Below are 22880 nucleotides of genomic sequence, written 5' to 3' on the forward strand. Positions count from 1 at the left end.
AAAAATATTAATTTGACCTTCACTTATTCATTTTTTTAGAAAAAAGTATTGCACCATGGCCTTTCAAGTGATCAAAAAACAGCCAGAAAAGAAAATCCCGCTTAATTTTTCAAGTAGTCCTAGTTTTACTTTTAGAGTTTAAACATGAATTTAAATGAGTGTTTCAAACCATTTTTGTCAAGCATTTTTCAACTCAACCTTGCTTGAGAATATGGAACATTTTCTGATGTTATAAGTAGCAAACTTGTGGTCATAATAACAGCGATCTATAATATAACACAAAAGAACTATTTGATCCCTATCAAGTGCAAGATATGAAATGCATGTATTCTTTTCTCCACAGAATATTTTCTAGAGCGTGATAGTCTTCTGGATGAACTGGCAGTGAAGTATATTAATTGTTGTGTATATATGAATTGTAACAGTATATAAATTGAAGAAAATAGTAAAGAAACAATTTTCTATTTATTTCAGTATTGAAACAAGCTTAAAGTAAGTACCTGACAAAACATTGTGAGAAGATATAAAACACTCAGATGCCTCAGATGCTGGCAACAGGCTTTAGTTGTAATGACATTTTGATAACAGACTTATTTAGTTGGCAACCCAAGACAGTGTTTCTTGGAGAAGTCATTCAGTAGCTTCTCAGTTTTAGCTTAGTATATGCAATAGAAAGCATATCATGCTTCTATCTTATATGCTGTGTCCTAAAGATCACTTACACAATGAGTTATCACACAATATATACCTTTGGCATGGACTAGTGTTTCATTATTATAACATGCAAATTGTGAGAGTAGTAAGAAATTATATGTATAACTTCATTATCATTTTGTAGCGAGCAGTGAGACGGTGCTGTCCCCAGCTACCAACATTAATTGAGGGAGAATATTTGAGAATGTAAACATATCCAGCTTTAAGGATAATGTAATTTACTCAGAAAAATCAGTGACTGACCTATGTTACTAATGAAAGCTGTTCTGTTTCTTCATACACAAAAGATTTCAAGCTATAGAGAGAAAAAATCAGAACCTTCTCCGAACACTCCAGAAAATACATGAGCATCACTTTCTCAGGAAAATATATTTGGTTTTTATTCAGATGGGTGGTTTTATTCCATTTAATTACCAAAAATTACCTACCTAGTTTTGAATATTGGGAATATCGGCAAAGCAGGCTTTGAAAGCATGTTCTTTTTCTTTATTTTAGTGAACTTATCCAATATTCAACTTTTTTGGAGAATGTCATGTGAAGGCACACATAAGAGCTTTTAAAACTTGATTTTAGAGGAATTCTGTCTACTTATCAGAATACCAGGAAATAATAGTATTCATGTAACTGTAATTAAAAGAAAACCCTGGAAAATGTATATTTAGGGGAATATAACTTTAAAATGCATCTGTTTTCTTGATTAATCTTTTCTTCTAATCTCTTAGATTTTGTCTACATTATGCTTGACATTTATACTAAGACATTGTCTTAATATCTGTATTTTTGAATGAATAGCAAAAGCAGTGTAATTACTATGGCCCAAACATAGAATGACAAGTAAGTGTTTATAGTTCAAGCAGTGCTACCCTGGCTTTCCATAATGTTAAGAAGTTTCCACGTTTCTCATGGTTTATGTTAGTAAAGTACTGTAAAACCAATTTATGTCATGAAAGCTTTCCAAATTTCCCTAGTCTTAATAGCTAGAGACCAGAGGGCATGACTTTACAGATGTAATCTTCTGACTGGACCTTTTGATGTCTGCCTTTTTACCCATGATATGTTCTTTTTTTCTGTTATCGAATGCTAGGAAAAAAAAATTCAAATATCAAACAGGTGTCTTATGTTTGCAGTAATAATTTAATTCTCAACTTCCCTTGACTCGATCTAAAATTTAAGATGTAAATATCGGATATAGTGCAATGCCTTGCCATTGGTCTTTGGGGATAATGGGGAACTAGGCCTAGATTCAACCGACCCTGCAAAGACATTAAATGTGTGTCTGACTTAAAGTGTATGGGTCCTATTGCATTTCACCATCTCATCTGACTAAAATAATTTGCAAAATGTAGGGATTTCTCTGAAGAATATTTCAGTAGACTGACAAGAGACGAGTCAGTAGTTGATCTGTCACCTAAAGTTGTTTGTCTCAGAGATACTTAATTTAGGAATCTGTTCTTCAAAAATTTCGGAAGCATATAGGAAAAAGAAGGCGCATTTTTATGTTTTGTGTGCTTTCTAAAAGTAGTTGTTTATAAGCATTATACTTTTCACAGGCAGAAGTATATTTTGAGGGAAAACTTCCATTTTTCCCAAATGTATTTGAGGAAATAATTGATGAGGCTCCAGAACTTCTCAGTTTGTTCACAATTGCACAGTTAGTGGTTAACACCATGGATGGCATTGGAGTATTCAGCATTTTTAGTGATGTAAATGCAGTAGGACTTGGACTTCAAACTTTAGAAAGGCTGCTCTAATCTCATGCAAATTTGTACTTCAATCTGCAAATCAGAGAGGTTTGCTACTTAGACTGTCACATGTTTGCTCTTTACTGTACTCCTTTAAATAATAAATTAAAAATAAACTAAGAACGGCTTTGTATACAGGGAATATTGGCCCATTTTCATTTTACAAATCTCATTAGGTACTTTATAATCAGCTTATTATTCTGCTTCTGTTAAGAATGTTTTAGTCCACTTCTCTATGTAATGAATAATAATTTCCCTCTGTTTTCTACTTATTTTAGGACGGTAAACTCTGAAATAAAGATTTTGTATTTTTCTGTGTTTCTTAGTAACCCTAAGCATCTGTGGTTCTATGTAGCTATAAAATTCTACAATTAAATACTTGTCCGTAGCTACATCCCAGCTACATATGCACAAACAATTTTTTATTCAGCAATATATACAAGCATACTATTTCTGGGACAGTAAGAATTTCTTAATATTATAAAAAAGACCAGTTTTTTTCCTATTATAATTTGCTAGGAAACAGAACTGTTATCTGAATTAGCTTTCATTTGGGCACTCAGCAATTTAAATTATGTGCTAATTCTTAAACAGCTTTTACTTAAGAAGTTGACTCTAGCTCCAATGTCTTTTCAAGTATGAGTTTTAGTTCTCATACTCAAATTCAAGTTATAAATTTATGTATCTTTGTCAGAATACAAGTTGTCACTTAATGCTAGAAATTGCCAGAAATAGAATACACAATCACAAATTCATGTTTTGGCCACATCTGACAAAAAGGAAAAAAATGTACTTGTGTACAAGGGGTAATTATCATGATAATTCCTGTCTAAAGAATTATTTATCAGTACCTGTGTGTAAAAGTGGATGGACAGCATTATATATTCAGACCCCTGGAGGCTGTCAAACTGGTATTAGAAACATATGGGAAAGGCAATTAGAAAATAAAAAAAGTGTCAGCTTGCAGAAATTAGCTCTCTGGGATTTGTACATCCACTGGTAGAGGCAGGAGAATTACAGTTTGATGAATTGAAGATAATACTTAACATGAAAAGAAAGATGTTCCATATAGATAAAAAAAGTTGGGTGAATATTTCCTGGAATCAGTACAAGAAATTATGATATTATGAGAAACTTAAAAACTTCTCATATCTATGATGCATAGAAAAGTTTGTAAAATATGGTAAGGGTTGAATAGTCTGACAAGATAAATCCAATCTTTATCAATACTCAGTGAATGAACAGAAAGCAGAAGGTGCATAGTGTTAATATGGAAAATTATTTTAAGCATCAAGACAGGCATGATAGGAAACAGGAACAAAGGTATTTACTTATAAATTACTACAATTTATCTGGAAACAAATCTCATGCAATAATGCTCTAAAGTTAAGGGGACTGGATGACCTTTGTTCATGAACTTTGAAAGAATTGGTACAGGAAATCTCACTCTTGTAGGGATTGTTAATAAGATTTTAAAATCAGGAACAGAATAATATTCAACATGTTACTTGTATTTTAAGATATCAGCGGTGATCTAGACTGGTAGACAGCTTTTTTCATTTAAGAAAGGAAAAGTTTTGTAGACTTTTAAAGAGTTATTAGTCAACAAGACAATTATAAATTGGATTAAATTGTTATGTGTTTACTAAATTAATTTGCTCTCTGCAGCCTTATTCTGCAGACAGAATAGTAGGTGGACTCATAGAGGTGATTTTTGTCATAATGTTACTTGAGAAACTTCTATTTAATATAGAAAACATGAGTAGAAGTAAGGAATTTTAAGGCAGATTAGGAGGCAGTAACAAAAGAAAAAAAGGACTGTAAGAAGGTAATATTATTTCCTAAGTAAAATACTTCTAGAGTTCAAGTATTTCACAGAGCACTTTTATTCATGAAGTGATCTAGTGACATTTTCATATGACTCAGTGTTAGGAAACTACCACTACAGAGAAGAATCAGATTACAGGATCTTGCAGTAGTTCAGTAGGAGGGAATGTAAAGCTTACATGTTTGATGTCCTGACATTTTTTGAGACTATGAAAGAAAACAGAAAGTCTATTGATGACAATGAGCATAGGCTGACCACAACTGAAAAGCAAGTTCAGTGACTCAATACTACTTCTATTACTTTCATAGTTGCTAGCCTTTTTTATGACATGATCTCAATGTTGAAATGCTTTGATTTTCAAGGCCTGAAGGTTTTGATAGAATACATTTATTGCTGACTAAGTTACAAACAGGCAGAAAGTATTTGCTTATAAATAAAATGAAAGGCAACAAAACCAAGAAAAATCAAATAAATCAAATAAAAAAGATTTTCATTCATTAGTGTACATTACCTCTCAAATATCCAACTTCATATTCCCATTTCAGAAAGAAACTATAGTAAGGTGGGTAATTTTTTTTTTTTTCTCAGAAAAGTTATATTAAATTTGATAGGAAAGCTGGAAGAGCTAAGTGATTTATTATTAAAATAACAATAAAAACTGCAAAATTCATTAAGACATCTGAAGAAGATTTAGGAATCCTCACACAGAAAATACTAATTTTCATTTCTTAAAAAGAAAAGAATTGCAGTATGTCTATTTCCATCTGAAAAATAACATGAAAAATTTTTGATGAATGAACAGTTCCAGACAAAGCAGAATGATTTTAATGGGTCGTTAATGATTCTAATGGGTCATCTACAACTAGATTTTCAAGAAGTTTTTTTGAAATCATTAAGAAGATTATTCAAATGTCTCAACCATATTATAAATCATAAATTCAAATTTAGTTGATTGAACTATTTATTTCACATCAGAAAAGCATACTTGATATAAATATAAGATATATTAGAAGAAATGAGTTTTCAGTAAAAAATATCCCAAAGCATTGTCCTGTGTTTTTCATGTGCCTATTCTACTGCTTTTCTGTCTCCAGCCCAGAAAAGAAACTACCTAGATAGAAAAGTCTCGAAATAAAGTATGTCTAAGTAAGACTCCACAAGAATTTTCAAGAAAAGTCCTTTTTCTCTGTTTCTTGTTGTAAGTCATAACTGAATTGTTCAATTGAGGTAGTTATAATTCCTTTTACAAAATATACTTTTGTTCAGAATTATGTATCCTACTTGGTAATATAGGAGGAAGCCATCTTCACTAAGCTAATGTGCAACTGTGTTGTGAATGTAATGCAAACATTACCAGATACAGTAAAAAACAATCAAACAAAAAGTGTTACCAAGTAAAATTTAATCCTACACTCTGAACAGTGTTCTATTTGAAATGCAGTTGACCACAATAATGTACAATAATCTCCATGTTATACAACAGGTCTCCATATTAGAGAACATGAATATTTGCTGGACGTCTATTCAATCTGACTTCAGTTTGCTAACATTATATAAATAAAAAAATGTCATGGTTTTCTCATGGTTTCCATTTTACAGTTGTGAAAGCATACAATTTGTTTTCTTGAATAACTGCTGTCAAACTGTATTTGGGAGTTTTAGTCATATCTAGAATTTTCAGTGAGGAAAAATTTTAGAGTTTGTGGTTACTGGAGGTCTCTTCCTGTTTCACAGCAGACATGCATCTGGACTAGGAGTGTGTTACCAGGCCCATATTTCACAGCAGTAACATGACTCCTTACAGAGAGCTCAAGCTCTGCTTCTGGCCAAAAATAAGATAGCTAGGACATAAGAGGCAAAATAACTTAATAAACATGAGTCTGAACTGTCACTTATTTTAGTATTTTAAGTCTGTACTCAGTCAGCTAACTAGAATAGTTGCTTTTCTTGCTTTTTTTTAAGGTAAAGAAGATTCATTGGTCAGTCAGTGGGTAGGAAAAAGGATAAAATGGAAAAAGAAAGAACCATAATCTGCACCTCTTACTTACATTTCTTTTGCATAGATGTACAGTTTCTGTTTATATTTCTGGAATGATCTTTAAGGCATCTGAACCCTGTCTTATGCAATATGAGTTTTTGAGCAAAACCTGTGGTGCTTAATCTAGGGAGGTATGTTGCTATGAAGGACATTTATTTTTCTTCAGGTATCACCAACCAGTGATATTCAGGACAGAAAGATTATTTCTTTTCAAATGAGATCAAAAGATAGTTTAATATCCCTGAGATGCACTGGCATCCTTTTCCACACCACTCCTTCTATGCCAGTTTAAATCTGTGAAGGCTTAAGGATCTTTTATATCAGTTATAAGCCATAAATGGCACAACAAAAGTATAACAACTGATACTCACTAAATGAGATGAGGAAAAATAACTATTTTTTATACAACTAAGAAGATTTTACATTTTAAAATGAGATTACCTGAAAAAATCTCTTGCTCTAATTGAAGGGAAAAGAGAGAGACACTGAACAAGCTAAGAATTTAATAGAAGACACATAAAATATTCATTTTTCAAAGTTTTTGACCTGAAGATTCTTTGGACTTCAAAAAAGGCTGGGGCTCGGATGGAGAATGTTCTGCTCAAATTACATTTATAGTTCAGCACATCATTTTCAGAACAAAAATATACTTGATAACTAAGCTCTTTTTGCTCTTAAGGGATAGCCGCAAGCTCTTAGCAACATTACCTAATTCATGATTGTTGTTCAAAACTGAACTATATGTTTTTTGAAGTTTTGTCTTTTAGTAGTCATTTCAATGCAATAATTATGACTCTAAGCTCTCAAGCCCTCGGGGCAAGTTATGTGGTGTGGGTTATTTCCCCACTGCATAGTGCTCATTTAGACCTCTCTGGGTACAGGAAACAAATTTTCTGTCATTTTTCAGTTCAAAGTGTCTGAAATCATGTGAGACTCTGTCAGAACCCACTGGGGTGATGTTCCTATAGCATGACACCGAATGCATGTGGCTTGTCTTATGATTCATCATGAAAATATCTGAGGTGGAAGGTCTTTAGGGACTTAACAAGACTCTACAGGGAGAATAGGGACAAACTACTGCTTGTAGCAAGTACTTCTAAGTTGCAAAGGTTTTTCTTTCTGAAGATCTACTTTCCTTTCTCCAGAAGGGAGTCTGATAAAGAGCTAATTTATTTGCAGGGCAGATGGCAGAGGAAGAACACAGGACAGAATCCCAAGTTTCTTGTCTTGACATACACTCATATGACACTTGTTTGTGAGCAAAGAAGTAAAAAATGTGTTAAGGAGCTCACTGGGTTTATCTGCTCACTCTGATGAGGATGCTGATGAGATGAATTTGTGCCTTTACTTTCTATGCTAGTATTACTGAAGTCAACTTGTAGGGACCTAAAAAGTTGTATGACTAAAGACCTATCATTTGGATGATTTTCTTCAACCACGTGCAGTGGGATTTCTTACCATTTCATTAACCACCCTGATATTTTAATCTATGTGGTCTTCATGGAAAGTTTATAAGCAATGATGCCATCCTAACACTCAGAATATAGAAATGAGTTCCAAATGTGGACATTGTTCACATCCATCTGTTATATTTCCATAATATTGCATATAAATATATATTAGGTGAGTGCTAATTTTTCTGTTTTAAATAATCTCTTTACCTTTTTTTTTCTTAAAAATGCATGCAAAAATGTTCCTCTTTTTATTTTTTAACAAGAATTTTTATTTCAGCCTTCTTCCAAAAGCTTGAAATTACTGTGTGCGCTGGTCAGTTATGTTAGCAATAAATTTATTGCATGCACTGGAGTTTATCTCCAGAAAATTTTCTTTTTAATATAGCATATTTAATATGTACATAGCATATTTAATATGTACATAGGGTATTTAATATATACATATCTTTTTAATGTAGCATATTTCAGGCTCCACAACCATTTGCTACTTGGAGGGTTTTTTGAAAGTTTTTATGAAAATAAATGGTGTGATAAGATTTTTTTTTTATTGATACTTATCCAGAATCTACTAGTTTAAGTCACCAGCTCATCTTGAATAGTCTTAAAAAATCTGTCATTGGTCATTATTACTATTTAATAATGACACTGATGATGAAAAATTTAATGATGAAGTTTCTTTGAAATCATATTAGGAGATTGCTTTTCAGCATTGCTTTAAGAATTATTGTTACATTTCCAGATACAGGTATTGCTCTTTGTACTACTGTATTTTAAGAAATATATTTTATCCTTTTTTTTTTTTTTCTCATTTTATAAAAATCGAAAGATGCAGCAAATTAAACTAATCTCTTTGGAAAATTTGGATTCAATCTAGGCATACAAATGTTAGTCCTATATGCCCCGGTGCAGTTTTCTTCTCAGGATGTGTACATCAGTATGATATATTTTCATTGGTTTTATTGAGTTTTGTATTAAAAAACCTAACACAGGTAGAATAGTTCTTATCTCAGTACTGTCATAATTTAGAAAGATATGCAGTGATAGGACATCAGATACAAGGTTTTAAAATAAAAGAGAGTTGATTCAGAATAGGTGTTGGAAAGAAATTTCTTAAAATGTCAAATACTGGAATGGATTCCCCAGAGAGCTGGTAGATGATCCATCCCTGGAAGCATTCAAAATCAGGTTGGACAGGACTCTAAAAAACCTGATCTAGTTGAAGATGTCCATGTCATTGCAGGGGGTTAGGACTAAATGACCTTTAGATTCCTTCCAACCCAAACCATTCTATGCAGGATAATGGCCAGAAATGTTAGAAGGGAAACTTCCTCTGGTGTCTCTTGTGCATTTGCATCTCCTCTCTCATAGATATGAGAGGAGAAAAGAAAATATTGTAGAGGACTTCAGTTTAACAGCCATAGGTCTTAGTCAATTTTTAAGTGAATTTTCTGGTATGGATAGTAATTGAAAATCTGAGTGCTGTGGGAGGAAGACTGCATGGAAATGCAAATAATCCTCTCTTTGGTTTGTCTTCTCTGAAAAAACAGAATGGAAAGTTGTTTGCAATTTTGCAATGTTAATAGGTTGATTAAAAATAAGGTAAATAGGACATATTCTTTAATCCTCCCTTTTTAGATATTTCACTGGACAACAATAACTGAAAGATTCCCAACACTATGAAGAGAGAGAAAGAGGCTAGATCTTCACTCTAGTCCAATGAAACTATTATTGGAAGTGGGAAATGGTTCTAGATAATCTGTTTCCTACTAAAAACATACTTTGTCCCGACTAATTCAGTGGAAAATAGTCAAGAAGACTTTGTATAATGACTGGAGTCTAGGCTTCCTCCACGTCAGGGAGGAGTCATAATAACTTGTAGACTCCTGTTTGCAACTATTATCCACTCTCCAACTTCTTCATGCCTAGTTGAGATTCTGCTTGAATGAGGAAGATGGACTCACTGTCATATATCCTAAATTCTATTGGTCAGAGCATTCTTCTGGTAACCAAGGAATCAAATTAAAATCTGCTTACAATTTTGTTTGGTTGTTGTTATTGGTGGAGTTTTTTGTTTGGGTTTTTTTGTTTGTTTGTTTTTGTTTTTTTGTTTTTTTTAATGCAGAGTGGCTGTCAAGTTATTATGGGTTTGAACAGGAGGAATTTCATAAGCCAACCTTTTACTAGGTAAAGTCTCTAGCCTTAATTTATCCCTGCTCTGGAAAGCTCATGTATTGTGCACTCCACTTTGCTGGTGAGTTCTTTAACTGGTTTGTAATACTGTATAGTAACTTTGTATACACCCACACTCCTTCTGCAACTCTGCTTTTGAATGAAATTAGCTGAGTCAATGGGTGCTATGCTTTGTGCTGAACTTAACACTAAAGAAAAACAGAGAAATTGTAACACATATTCAGAACAGACTCATTCACTGAAATCAAATGCTGTAAGTGACAGGTCAGTGCTGAGAAGCTATTTCTCAAGATAGCACAAGTCATTATGTAAGTCTAGTGTTGAAAATGTCAGTGCCTGTGAGTGATCGGGCAAGCATGCACTGAGATAAGTGCAATATGAAATAGTAATGATGGTGCAGATTTGTGTAGCATTTGCTACAGTTAATATTCCATAATAAGTTTATCTAGCTTAGAGAAAGCAGTAGATAACTGAAATAGATATGATTTTTTTTTCATATTCAGATTAATCTCACGATTAAATTGCGGCTTTTAGAGTGTTGCAGCTTTTAGAGTTTTGTTTATTTTCTTTTCAAATGTCTCTGGTATAAATTCCCAAACTAATTGGGAGGTGTGGTATAGGAGTGCTTTTTAAATAAAGCATGAACATAACATAGTTATAGCAGCTTACTACGTCCCTTTAAAGTCATACTAAACTATATATTTTAGTTTTGTAGCATCTTTGTGAAAAATGCTAACTTTCATTCTCATTCTTTCTAATTCTCAGAATATGATTTCAATCATGGTTGTACTTAAATGACAAAAAAAAAAAAGTCACCTTCTGTATAGAGTAGTAGAAAGTAAATTATGCTAGAGTCCCTTTAAATTTTGTAATATTTTGTACTTTTGTGCTGTAAGTCTTCAAATACATAGTAATATCAGTAATATACAAATATTGAGTAATATAAAAATGTGTGTCGCAGTATAGGCTCCCTTTTTATCATTAATTGAAATAAATGCTATTTCACTGTCAATACACTGTGACATTCAAGTACTTTAATATTTTATTCTTTCTTCAGAGTGGCATAAACTCTACTAGGGCTAATTTGGGGTATTGTAGAATAGGTTTGTGACAAGCAACAGAAATGATCTAAAGGAAATAGGATCTATACAAATGTGACGTGCAATAGCTTATCATGTTACTCCCAAGTTCACCCACACCCTAATCAAATACTAAGTCTTATCACACGTTTTAATGTCATTGAAGTTGCAGCTGGCTTCTATACTGCAGGATTTCCTGTCCAAAAGGGCAATGGGTGGTTAGAAGTTTAAGAAGCCTTAGTACAGTGTAAACCATTTAGAAGAATGGCAAGCAAACAATGTATGCCCTGGGTATGCTGAAGTATAAAAGTCTAGGAATCTTTTACATCTCAGTACAGATCAACATGGTGAACTCTGCTTCCTGCGCGTCTCTTTTTCTGCAGATTTTTGTACTTCCTTGCAAAATTTTCAGTGCTTTCTGTCACCCTGGAGGCACGGACTGTCCTAAGGAAGCCCTTCCGCTAGTTCTCCGTCTTTCCCCTCCATCCCGGGAGGGTGGGAGCGGCAGGACAGGTTGCGCGGTGCCGGGAGAACCCACCTAGAGGGCCCCCTTGACGCCAGCACAGCCTCTGCCAGGCAGAGCCCTCTCCGCAGCCGAGCCCAGTCTGCTGCAGGACCAGTGCCACGCAGCCCGACACTGTCCGGGGCTGCCGCGGCTGCTGCTGCTGCTGCTGCTGGGCGAGGAGACCAGCAGCCCGAGGGCAGGCTGGAAATTCTGGTCCGGGAAAGGGAAGTGTGAGCCTGTTGACTCTGCATTGCTTCAAAATAGATGCCGTCTCTGTAGCCTGGGCTTAAGAATCTTCCCGAGGATGTTTGCCAGAGCGTAAGGAGTGATAACTACTGTCTGGGAGCTGAATTGGGAAAAAAGGACAGCAGAGAAAGAATGCTTAGGTAACATGGGACTTATAGCTTTGCTTTTGTTTTGCAACATACAAATTGATGCACGTGGGTTTATATACAGTATAATATCAAAACAGAACTAGACTCTGCAGTGAGAGTCAATAGCTTAGTCATTTCACTTAAAGGGAGCAGGCAGCCTTATTATGGGGTTAGACAGCAAAAACGAATTTGATCATGACATGATCATATCTCTTGATGGTATCTAACTCTAGTCCTGTCCTATGGAGTGGAAAAAGCATACTTCCTTCCTTCTTTCTTAGCTGAAGAAACAAAGTCAAAGTATCAAATTCAGAGAGAAGTTTGGGGTTGTTGTACAAGGCTATTAAACATCCTTCTGTTCCCCAGGCTCATAAGAAAGGAAAACTGCATTAAATTGATCATTGATGAATATGTGTCTAAGAAAGAAGAAAAAGCAGTATTCATTTCTGAACATGGCAAAGCAGTCTGAAGTTACACATCTCTCCCTAAACACTGATTTGGCACAGATGGCAAGAAACTATCTTTTAACTAACCTTTTCCAACTGTCCAAAATGCTGCATATGAAGATGCTTTAATTCACGGTCAAAGCACTTGGATTTTTATCAAGGCAAACTGTTGGCATTGTCAGAACAGTTTCTGTATACTGATTAGTTTAATGTTTTTTTTAAAATAGCAAGTAATGCATAAATGGATGGACGTGTACCTAGAAAACCCTATGAGAAGTCTTTCACTGGATCCTGGGAATTTTTATTTTTGTGGATTACAGTAATTCTTGCAATAATCCCTGCTGTTGACTGCTCATGCAGTTGTTCTGGCATGCATCTATGAATACCATAACAGATAAATCAGTCTGACAAGGAAAACACTAATGTTGGAAGACCTGTGAACATGATGCATGTGAATAATTTCCCCTTTAGGAGGCATTCATGGATATGGTGAGTAATCAAAACACATTATAGACTGTTAAACTCAAAATGCTTGTTTGCAAAATACTGTGACAACTACCAGATGCTATGTTTTTACCTAAATAAATGTCAAGTGAGGACTAACGGAGCTATGAGAAAAATGAAAATCAGACAGAGATAGTAGTGATGAAGTAATGTGAGTTTTAGCACTTCATATTTGCAAAATAGGCAATTCATAGAAATTGTATTGCTATGCTCTTGTTTTCTTACATAAGTATTTTTAGCAAGGTGATGTATTTTCTTCCTGTATCAAAAGAACAGTTCTTCACATTTCTTTCTTAGCCTGATTTGAAGAAAATAACGAAGGCACATTTTTCTCCTATGGCTGATTTGTCCTAGAACTTATTTATTTATATCCTTTCAAGTGACCTGAAAAAAAATGCTCATTCATATGGCAATTCAGTAATCATTTATTAAAGATATGCATGAATGCTGTAGAGTGTTTTTGTATGGGAGGTTCTCCAACGTGGCTGTTTGAAAGACAATCATATAGCATTAAAATCCCTTTATCATCATTAAAACATCTGTTTCCTCTTTGAATCACAGGCATCTATAGTTCTTCCTGACTGAAAAATTTTTCTACTTGCCTTGCAATACAGTGCAGTCAACTTGCTTATAAATTCTACCAGTGGTTGTTGCGTCATGTCTTCTTCCTGATGCTGGAATTAGTGTCTTGGTTAGCGCTTAATGAAGATTGTTAGCTAAGGCAAAAATACTTTCCCGTAAAACTTTTGCCCTTCTGGTAAATACTAAGGCTTTCAGAACACTGGAAGCAAACCCATTTTGGAAGCTACTGAAGCAAACCAACCCAAGAGAGGCAGGCCGGCAGAGGGGCGGGCTGCAGGGCAGTGTCTGCGGCCGGGCCGGGCCGGGCCGGGTCGGGCGGGCCGCGCCGCCGGGACACGCCGGGGCCGCGCGGGGCCGCGCCGCCGTCACCGCCCGCGCGCCGCCAATGGTAGCGCCCGCGCGCCGCGCGTCACCGCGGGGGGGCGGCGCCGCGCGCCGAGCGGACAATTAGCGGGCGCGCGCTGCTGCCGGCGCCTCTGTTTGTGTTGTTAATGACAGCCGGTGCCGCCTGGCCGTGAGACCGTTCCAGGCCCTGTAAAGCCCCGTGAGAGCCAGCTTCAAACCGCGTCCCACCCCCCCCCCCCCCCCCCGACAAAATTATATGCGACAGCTCGGATGTGTTTCCTCTTCCTTTTTGGCGGTTTTTTTTAGCGGAGTGTGCTGGAAAGGACACTGCAGGTGTGCCCGCACCTGACAGGGAAAGCGCTTCCATTGTCTTCTAAGAATATGGTTTACTTCTGATTTTATTAACTTAGAGAAACGTTTTAAGCAGTCCTTAAGCCGCAGGGTAATCTCCTGACTAAGCATTTTTCAAACATGAGCAGCGAAATCTGCTGAAAGACGTTAGGAGCGAACCGTTCGTTTTTTATTTATCTTCTCTAAAAGCTGGTTACCTGTCTTCCCTGTCTGCTCCTTGGCAGCCCTTGCTGTCTGTCACAGTATGTGAGCCCATTGTCTGGGGAAGCCCAGCAGAAGTGTTTTATGGGAAGACAAAGGAAGAAAATTACATGTTCTATATTTGCTATTTTAACTGAATGCAAACCATACCATGGTTTCTGCCTGCATTTGTACTTACCTAATCACCGGCCTTAATTTAGAATGCAAATGTTTTTAGCATGCTGTTGTTCATGTCAGCTCTCAGAGAATAGGCAAGTTTGCTTATTCATGCTATAGTAGGTCTGTAAGGGGCATTTTTAAGTGTCAGGATGTTAAGTCACGAGTCACCGTTTTTTTTTTTAATTCTGAAACTTCAAAAATCCATGCTATTCTTTTCTAATGAGAGTAGAAATTGTCATGAAATGTTCTGTATATATATATACACACTCTCTCATGCTACTTTCAGATGTCCTTTAGAGGATGACAATGAAGATAAAAGAAAGAATATCTTTCATGGGACGCAAATAATTTTGTGTGTATTAATACGAATACTAGTTGGTCATCTTTAATGTTTCTTCAGTGCTGATGCAACACATCAAAGGTGCCCTTTGGTCTGTATCATAGGCTTCATGATGTTTGTAACCTCTATGAGCATGAAAAACAAAATATTTTAGAACTAGATAATTGATATTAAAGTTATTTTCTGTACCTTAGAGACATGCATTTTGCCTTCATGTGCCAGTTCCTGCTTGTCTTTCATGGAATATGGGGAGAAAGAGTTGCGGGGAATTAAAATGTGAACCTTTCTGAAATATAATTTTTTTTTTTTTAATATCCAGGATTTAATGTTGTGTAACAAGCCAAGGGAGTGTCTTTTGTGTTAGACCATCAATATGGATTTAGGAAAAGACCAGCCAAAAAGTTATGGCCTATATAGCTGGGTTTGATTTGGAACCCATAACCTTTAGTAAACGTAGTGAAAATCCCAGTATCTGAACCCTCCTGATTATGTTAACAAAAGTAGGAATGGAGGACTGGCAAAAAGTAGCAATAAAATATGTATGTTCCTATGCAGTATGTCTGGGAGCACAACTATACAGACAGATAAATGTAGCTATAATGTAAATAGACTCTAAGAAGCTTACAAAGCAGAGACTGGAGTAAGCAAAATAGGGTATTTTGTCTGAAACTCTTTCAGATTTTGGATGACAGAGGAGCAAATGTAAAATACATTAAAGAGGTGCAGTGGTTGGAGCAAGTGATGTCCTGGGTGAGGATAAAGTTAGGCCTGGAAATACTGACACATTTGTGGTGATAATTGGAAGAGTAGGATTTTATAGCTACTTACCACATTGCACACTATACAGCATAAATTATGGATCAACAGTATGTTGCCAGCCTACTGCCATTCACACTGGAAATTATTTTAGATACATTTACTGCTGAGTTATGTAACCTGGCTTTCCTTTCCATTGCATTCTATCTGCATTTGTGATGACAAACCACATAAAGATGGATTCAATTTTAGCTTGCTTAATTACATAAACAACTACTGCATGTGCCTTGTAGTTTTACCATAAGGAAAATAGAAGTGGAAAAAGCATGTCTGCCTTTAAACTGGCAAAGATTTTAAATTAATCCACAGGTTAATACCTTAACTTCAGAATCAAAAATGTAACCTGTGACTCTTCATCCTTTTCTATCCAATTTCAGCCTATTAAGATTGAATAAAATTTAGTTTGCTTATCAGGACTGGGTATAAAAGAAAAACAAAATCTTGTTTCCTTTTAAATCCCCCCATATTTACTTGAGTATTAATGTTCTATATACTTAAATGAAAAACAGTGCAAAATGCATGGTTATACATGTTATGCTTTGCCTCGTATAAATTTTATTTTTAACTGTTTTTACAAAAATTTCTTAGTATCATCATTTATCATCAATAACATGATTTATCATCAGTGCTGTCTGGCAGGGGAGGTCATGGATGACTGCAGGTTGGCCAATTTGATGACCGTCCACAAGAAGAGCTGGAAGGAGGATCTGGGAAACTACAGGCCTGTCAGCCTGGCCTTGGTCCTGGGGAAGGTCATGGGACAGATCACCTTGAGTACCATTATGTGGCACTTGAAGGACAAACAGAGGATCAGGCTCAGCCTGCATGGGTTTGGAATGGCAGGTTCTGTGTGATTGACCTGATTGCCTTTATGACCAGGTGACCTGCCCAGCTGATGAGGGAAAGGCAGTGGATGTGGCCTACCTGTGCTACAGGGAAGCCTTTCCCACTACAACACTGTTTCCCATAGCATTCTCCTGGAAAAGCTGACTGCCCATGGAATGAACAGGTGCACCCTTTGCTGGATTAAAAGCTGTCAGGATGGCTGGGCCCAGAGAGAGGCTGTGAATGGAGTGACATCCATTCAGGTGGTGACAGTCGCAAGTGACATTTCCCTGAGCTCAGGATTGGGACCAGCCCTGTTCAGTTTCTTTACTGATGATCTGAATGAGGGTGTTGAGTGCACCCACAGTAAACTCACAGATGACACCAAGCTAGGTGGGAGTGTTGATCTGCTGGAGGGCAGGAAGGCTCTGCAGAGGGATCTGGGCAGGCTGGATCATGGCTGAGACCAATGGTGTGAGGTTCAACAAGGCCCAGTGCTGGGTCCTGCCCCTTGGGTCACAACAACCCCAGGCAGCTCCACAGGCTGGGGCAGAGTGGCTGGAAAGGAGCTGGGGGTGCTGGTGACAGCAGCTGAACATGAGCCAGGGTGTGCCCAGGTGGCCAAGAAGGCCAATGGCATCCTGGCCTGGATCAGCCATGGTGCAGCCAGCAGGGCCAGGGCAGGGATTGTCCCCCTGTACTTGTCTTCTGTCCCGATGCGGCCACACCTCAAATCTTGTGTCCAGCTCTGATCCCCCCACTCCAAGAAAGACACTGATGTGCTGGAGCAAGGCCAGAGAAGAGCAATGGAAGTGAGGGAGACGGGGGTGTTTATCCTGGAGAAAAGGAGGCTCAGGGGTGACTTTGTCACACTCCAGAACAGCCTGAAAGGAGATTGTAGCCAGGTGGGGGTTGACCTCTTCTCCCAGGAAACATGTGGCAGGATAAGAGGACATGGCCTTAGGGGGTTCCACTGGGACATCAGGAAGATTATCTTCACTGAATGTGTTGTTAAGCTTTAGAATGTGCATCCTGGGGAGATGGTAAAGTCACCATCCCTGAGGTGTTCAAGAAATGGCTAGAGATGACACTTGGTTCTGTGGTCTAGTTGACAAGGTGGTCAGTTTAAGGTTGGAGTCCATGATCTTCAAGGTCCTTTCAAAGTCAAATGATTCTGTGATTAGTAAATCCCTGAAATAATACAATTGTTAATAAACTTCAATCTTCTGGTTTTGCCAGTATTCTAAAATAATGACACCAAATTTTTTATTTTTGCCTCTTTTGGAATGCTACCTGATTTTCAGCCAGCCAAAATTGGTTTGGCTTTCTATTATTATGCAAGTTATTCTAGTCTATAAAAGTAGAATGTGTAACTGTAAAGAAAACTGATGGAAAATGAAGATATTATGCTAATTCCTGAAATCAACTTTTCGTTATTTTCCTAGGATGTGATGAGTCACCTCAGCTTGTGAAGTTATCATGGGGAACTGAATCTGACCAGCGCTATGCCCTTCTCATGGCATCACTGTTCACTTCTAACAGAAATGTTTCATTCAGTGTTTATTCCTCTGCTTTTTCTAGAAGAATTTTATTATTTATATTTTATAGTGGGGAAAGGAAAAAGGCTTCTTTCCTAACTGCATTTCAATACAGTATTTATTAGCTTTTATATATTTTATACTTAACATATGAACACTAGAGGAACATCTCAGTTTATCCTTTGGAAATCTAGATTTGAACCTGAATTTGGGACAAATAAATAAAGGTTTCCTAAACTAAGGAACAGTCTTTAAGAGCAAAGAATTTTGGTCTCTGAACAGTAGATTTTGACAGTACTGCTAAATATGAAAGCATATTTACCTAAATATGCTTTCATTATATGCTTTTAGCATACCTAAATCCCTGTTTTCTTATGCTCAGTGACAGGTGAAATGTTTCTCTGGGCATAGTCAAAGTCTATTTCTCAAGTAAGAATTAATGTAGTGGGAAGTAGTAGGATACTGACTGAAACAAAGAGTTTAATTTTAAAGTATCTTTAGCCTTTTCCTTTGTATTTATAACACCTTATCTGCCCAGTAGCATCTAACCAGCATTCAGCATGCTGAATATCAGATAAGAAATAAAATAATTTCTGCTGTTTGGAAGGAGTGCAAGGGTTCATTTGTTTTTTTTATATTAGCAGTCATTTGACTTACTGTAATGTTTGCATGTGAAAAGTTGAAAGATACCATACTCAGCTAAGCCTGCCAGCACTCCTGATGGGTAGGTTAGATATGTATCTGTATATGTGTATGCAAATTACCCCTTACCACAGAAATGCTCTATGGTCTTCCATACAGTAGTTATGGCACATTTGCATGCAAAATTTCTGCACAGGCAAGATAATTTAACCATAAAGATGGTATAAAATCTAATTCATCAATTTGGATGTCCTAGATAGATGAGTATGCTGTTGGGATTCTAATCTATTTTTCCAGAATAATGACATCACATAACTTGCATTTTCAAATTACTGTTATGTTAATATTACCACAACTGACTCAAACTAAACTTTTTTATATTTGAAATGCGCATCTTGCCAAGCCCTGTCTTCTGGTATTGTGTCCTCAGCATATAATCTGTAAATGAAGCCGTTATGGTCCAATTCAATCCTTTTGATGTACTACTGTTTTTGTCAATTCGGTTTGAAAACACTGCCGTGCTATGTTGCATTATAAGCAGGGGACATATTTTAGCCGGTCATTTTCAGGCTAAGTTAAAGACATTTTTGAAGCATCCTATAAACTTGCTGAAAGTCTTGCTGTCACTTAATCACATTTATATCTTAATGGAAAATCAAGTCATGATAGTAGAAACTAAACTGAAGTTTCTTCTACTCATAAAACACCAGTTGAGTCTTCATGCAGTTTTTCTACAGTCTTTTCAATCTTAACTGCACTCTTAACACTCAAAAAGAGTTGCCTTTTCTTTGGAAAGGGTTAATCCATCTGCAATTTCATGCAGCAAAAACTGCCCTGCACCACCGCCTACTAGGTATAATTTATTAATTAAGCAAAAAACTTTAAATCCAAGTAAGGTATTATTACATTAGGTACCACTGATTACATATTTTTTATTTATAATTTCATTCATAAAGTATTTGTATCATTTATAGAGTGTTTTGTAAGTGGGTAAGTGGATGCTTATATTGTTTCTAAACATTGTGGCCTGAGTTTAGTGGGTGTGGTCTTTATTTGAAGAGGAATGGATCCTACTGAAAAAAGAAATTATGGTGTTAAATAAAATGGTAAATTAGCAAGTTTGCTTGAAGCCCATTTGACATTCATAGACAGCCAAGGAATTGTTCACGTCTGTAAGTGAAGATTGACTATTTTGTTTGATATTTTCAACACAGTATTTGTGGGCAGGGAGAAGAGTAGAGAGAGGGAGAGAGACCAGCAAAAATATATTGAAAGCTGACAGAAAATGAGGAAGGTTGGCCAACAATTATAATTTACAGCTTATTGTACTTTCATTTCACTGAAATAGAATTAGGTTTCAGGGACACACTATACTAAATGGCAACTTTTTTTCTAATATTAATTCAGTATTGCCTGCTGAAACCTAAACTGAGTACATGCTGCTAGATATTTTTTGTGACTCACTTAACTCTTTGATCATAGCAGAATTATTTAAGATAATTGTTATTTTAACCATTACAAAATACAAGAATATTTCTGGTAAAAGCTACTTGTCAATAGATGGTAATAAACAGAATAATTTTCCCTCTGTGACTCACTCCATGGAATTAGCAAAATGGAGGGCACAAAATAAAAGGCTTCAAAGGAGTGGATAATATCAAGCACAGCATCTGAAAAAAGAATGAATAATTTTTCTTAAGAAACTATTTTTAAGTGTCTGATCAATTTATACTATGAAGAATGTAAAAATATTAAGAGAAAAGGCATTTATTTCTCTAATTGTACAACTAGCTAAATTGATATTCCTAGATTACCTTGAGAATTTATTACTCCTTTTTTAAAATGTGTAGTAAAAAATGCTATGAATATTTGTTGCCTTATTTAGGCAGTAACCCTTCTGTTATTGTGAACAGAATAAAACAATTCCCTGAGGATTAAAGATATTCAACCTCTGGAAAGCTGTAGTGAAATTGAGTATACCCAAGTCTCAGATTCAGTTATGTGAAGGAATCAATTTCTTTTAGTTCTATTTGCCTTAGATAATCTCTCAAAAAAATGATCTCTTGTCTACTTATGTCACAAATTTTTAATTTACTGAATGACTTTACTCAGTAACATTGCAAACAATGTGAAAGATTTACTTTTTTTTTCTCATGCAGCATGGCTTCATATTTTAAATTATCTGAAGCAATCTGTTTAGATTGCATTATTTGTATTGTCTCTTTTTAATTGGTTTACTTTAGTATGACAGATGATTGCTTCTTCCCTTCATGAAATCAGGTAATTCTTAAAGAGGTGAAAAGAGATTACTTTAGCTCTTTCCATCTGCAGTGAAATCTAGCTCCTTATGTAAGGACCAAATTCACTGACCAAATTCTTAAGTCACTACCAAAGGTTTGATCTGACATATGGATACATTTTTGATCTCAGTAGCTGAGGTTAAAATTGTATGGATTATCACATAGATGTAACTCTTACAGAACGTTTGAGTGTTCTTCGCAAGTTGTTGGGCTTGGCACAATAGTTATTTGGTGAAATTCTAAGGTCAGGTCTATGCTTATTTGGACAAAAACGTGATATTTAGAACAATTTAAGAAAAAAAAGGACATTCCATATTGCATCATAGCATTTTATATTCCATCATTTTCGTGTGTCTTATTCACATTATTAATGGGTTTATTTTTCTTTACATATTTATTTGAGCAGATTTAAAGGTCAAGTTCTTAAACCATCAGTTTTTAAGAGCAATTTTTTTTCTGTTGATGTCACTACACCTTCTGTTACTCACAAACAAGGAAGTTTTTAGTTTAACCTTCTTTTAAACTGGAAAAAAAAGTACAGCTGATTTTTTTATATACCTTGGAGATTCAGAACAGGGCAGGCCCTTCATGGTGAAATAGCCTTTCTGGTAATAGTAGAAGCAGCATGCTTAGAGGCTTGTAGATCCCAGTGATACAAGCAAATGGATAATAGGGAAAAGATGTTTCAAAAGTTGGTTTGTTTACCTTTGCATCTGTGACAGCCTACCCCTCTACAGTATTTAGCTATATTCTCTGTAGGCAAATAATGCTTTCAGGGAACAAGGAATGCCCTGAAGGGAGTGAGTCGATTTTAGTTGCCAAATGATTGATTGCAGTGTTATTTTCATTTAGTTTACAGATAAATACTTGTGATACATTAAAAAAAAGCAGGTTGACTGTGTTTTTGACTGCTATTTTAAGAAGATTTAGTTTGATGGATCTGGAATTAAGTTGCTATTTTTTATTTTTACTGAATATTGACCAGTAAAAAATTATCTTGATACAAAAGATCATAGTTTCACAGAATGGTTTGTGTTAGAAGAACCTTAAGGATTCATCCAGATCCAGCCTTAATACCATGGGCAGGAACTTTCACCAGGTCATCCAGAGCTTCATCCAGTTTTGTCTTGCGTTCCTCTAGGGATGATGAGTCCACAATTTCTGGACAACCTGTTCCAGTGCCTCACTGCTCTCACATTAAGAAATTTCTTCCTAATATCTGACCTAAACCTCTTCCTTTTCAGTTTAAAGTCATTCCTCCTTGTCTAAGTCCTTGTAAAAAGTCACTCTCTGGCTTTCCTTTAGTCCCCCTTCAGATACTGGAAAGTGGTATAAGATCTTCACAGAGCCTTCTTTTCTCCAGGGTGGACGGCCCCAACTCTCTCAACCTTTCATCTTGGGAGGGGTGTTCTATCCATCTAATAATTTTTGTAGCCCTCCTCTAGATGCATGTCATTCTGATGCTCAGAACTTCAAAACTGAATGCAGCACTGCAAGTGGGGTCTCACCAGAGCAGAGCAAAGGAGAGCAAAGCAAAGCAGAGCAGAGCAGAGGAGCCCAGGACAGGTTTGGCTTTCTGGGCTGTGAGTGTAGATGGCTGAGTCACATTGAGCTTTTAGTTCAAAAATATCACAAAGTCTCTCTTCCCAAAGCTGCTCTTGATCCATTTTCCAGGTCTAAGATTTTATGCATCTTAGGCCATTTTTGAAGTTTTGTTTTCAAGGTCCGTGAATTTAAGAATGTCATCTTACACTGTTACTTCTTGGGATCATTTGTCTTTGACAGAGTAAGTGTAATAATTGAAAAAGGAGTGAGGCATGTTATCTATATGCACTCTCAAAACTTCAGACAGAGGACGTCTAGATGTATCTAGATACTGAACATCACATTCAGTATCTAGATACATT

General features: G+C 36.1%; 1 protein-coding gene across 8 annotated transcripts in view; it reads left to right on the forward strand.

Annotated features, from left to right (window-relative positions):
- The window catches only part of PDE4D (phosphodiesterase 4D), a 533887-nt gene that overhangs the window by 269800 nt on the left and 241207 nt on the right, over nucleotides 1–22880 (forward strand). Inside the window, exons 1-2 of one of the 8 annotated variants that reach the window (XM_059836729.1) lie at nucleotides 11671–11936; nucleotides 12291–12859. The exons of 5 other annotated variants lie outside the window; for them this stretch is intronic. In XM_059836729.1, coding sequence (XP_059692712.1) covers nucleotides 12813–12859 — 47 coding nt within the window. In that variant the 5' untranslated portion in view covers nucleotides 11671–11936; nucleotides 12291–12812. Of the gene's footprint in view, nucleotides 1–11670; nucleotides 11937–12290; nucleotides 12860–22880 lie in introns of those variants that run through there. 2 more of the 8 variants (XM_059836730.1, XM_059836731.1) reach the window with 2 other exon arrangements.

This window comes from Haemorhous mexicanus, chromosome Z (assembly GCF_027477595.1).
Source record: "Haemorhous mexicanus isolate bHaeMex1 chromosome Z, bHaeMex1.pri, whole genome shotgun sequence".
NCBI classification, from domain to species: domain Eukaryota; kingdom Metazoa; phylum Chordata; class Aves; order Passeriformes; family Fringillidae; genus Haemorhous; species Haemorhous mexicanus.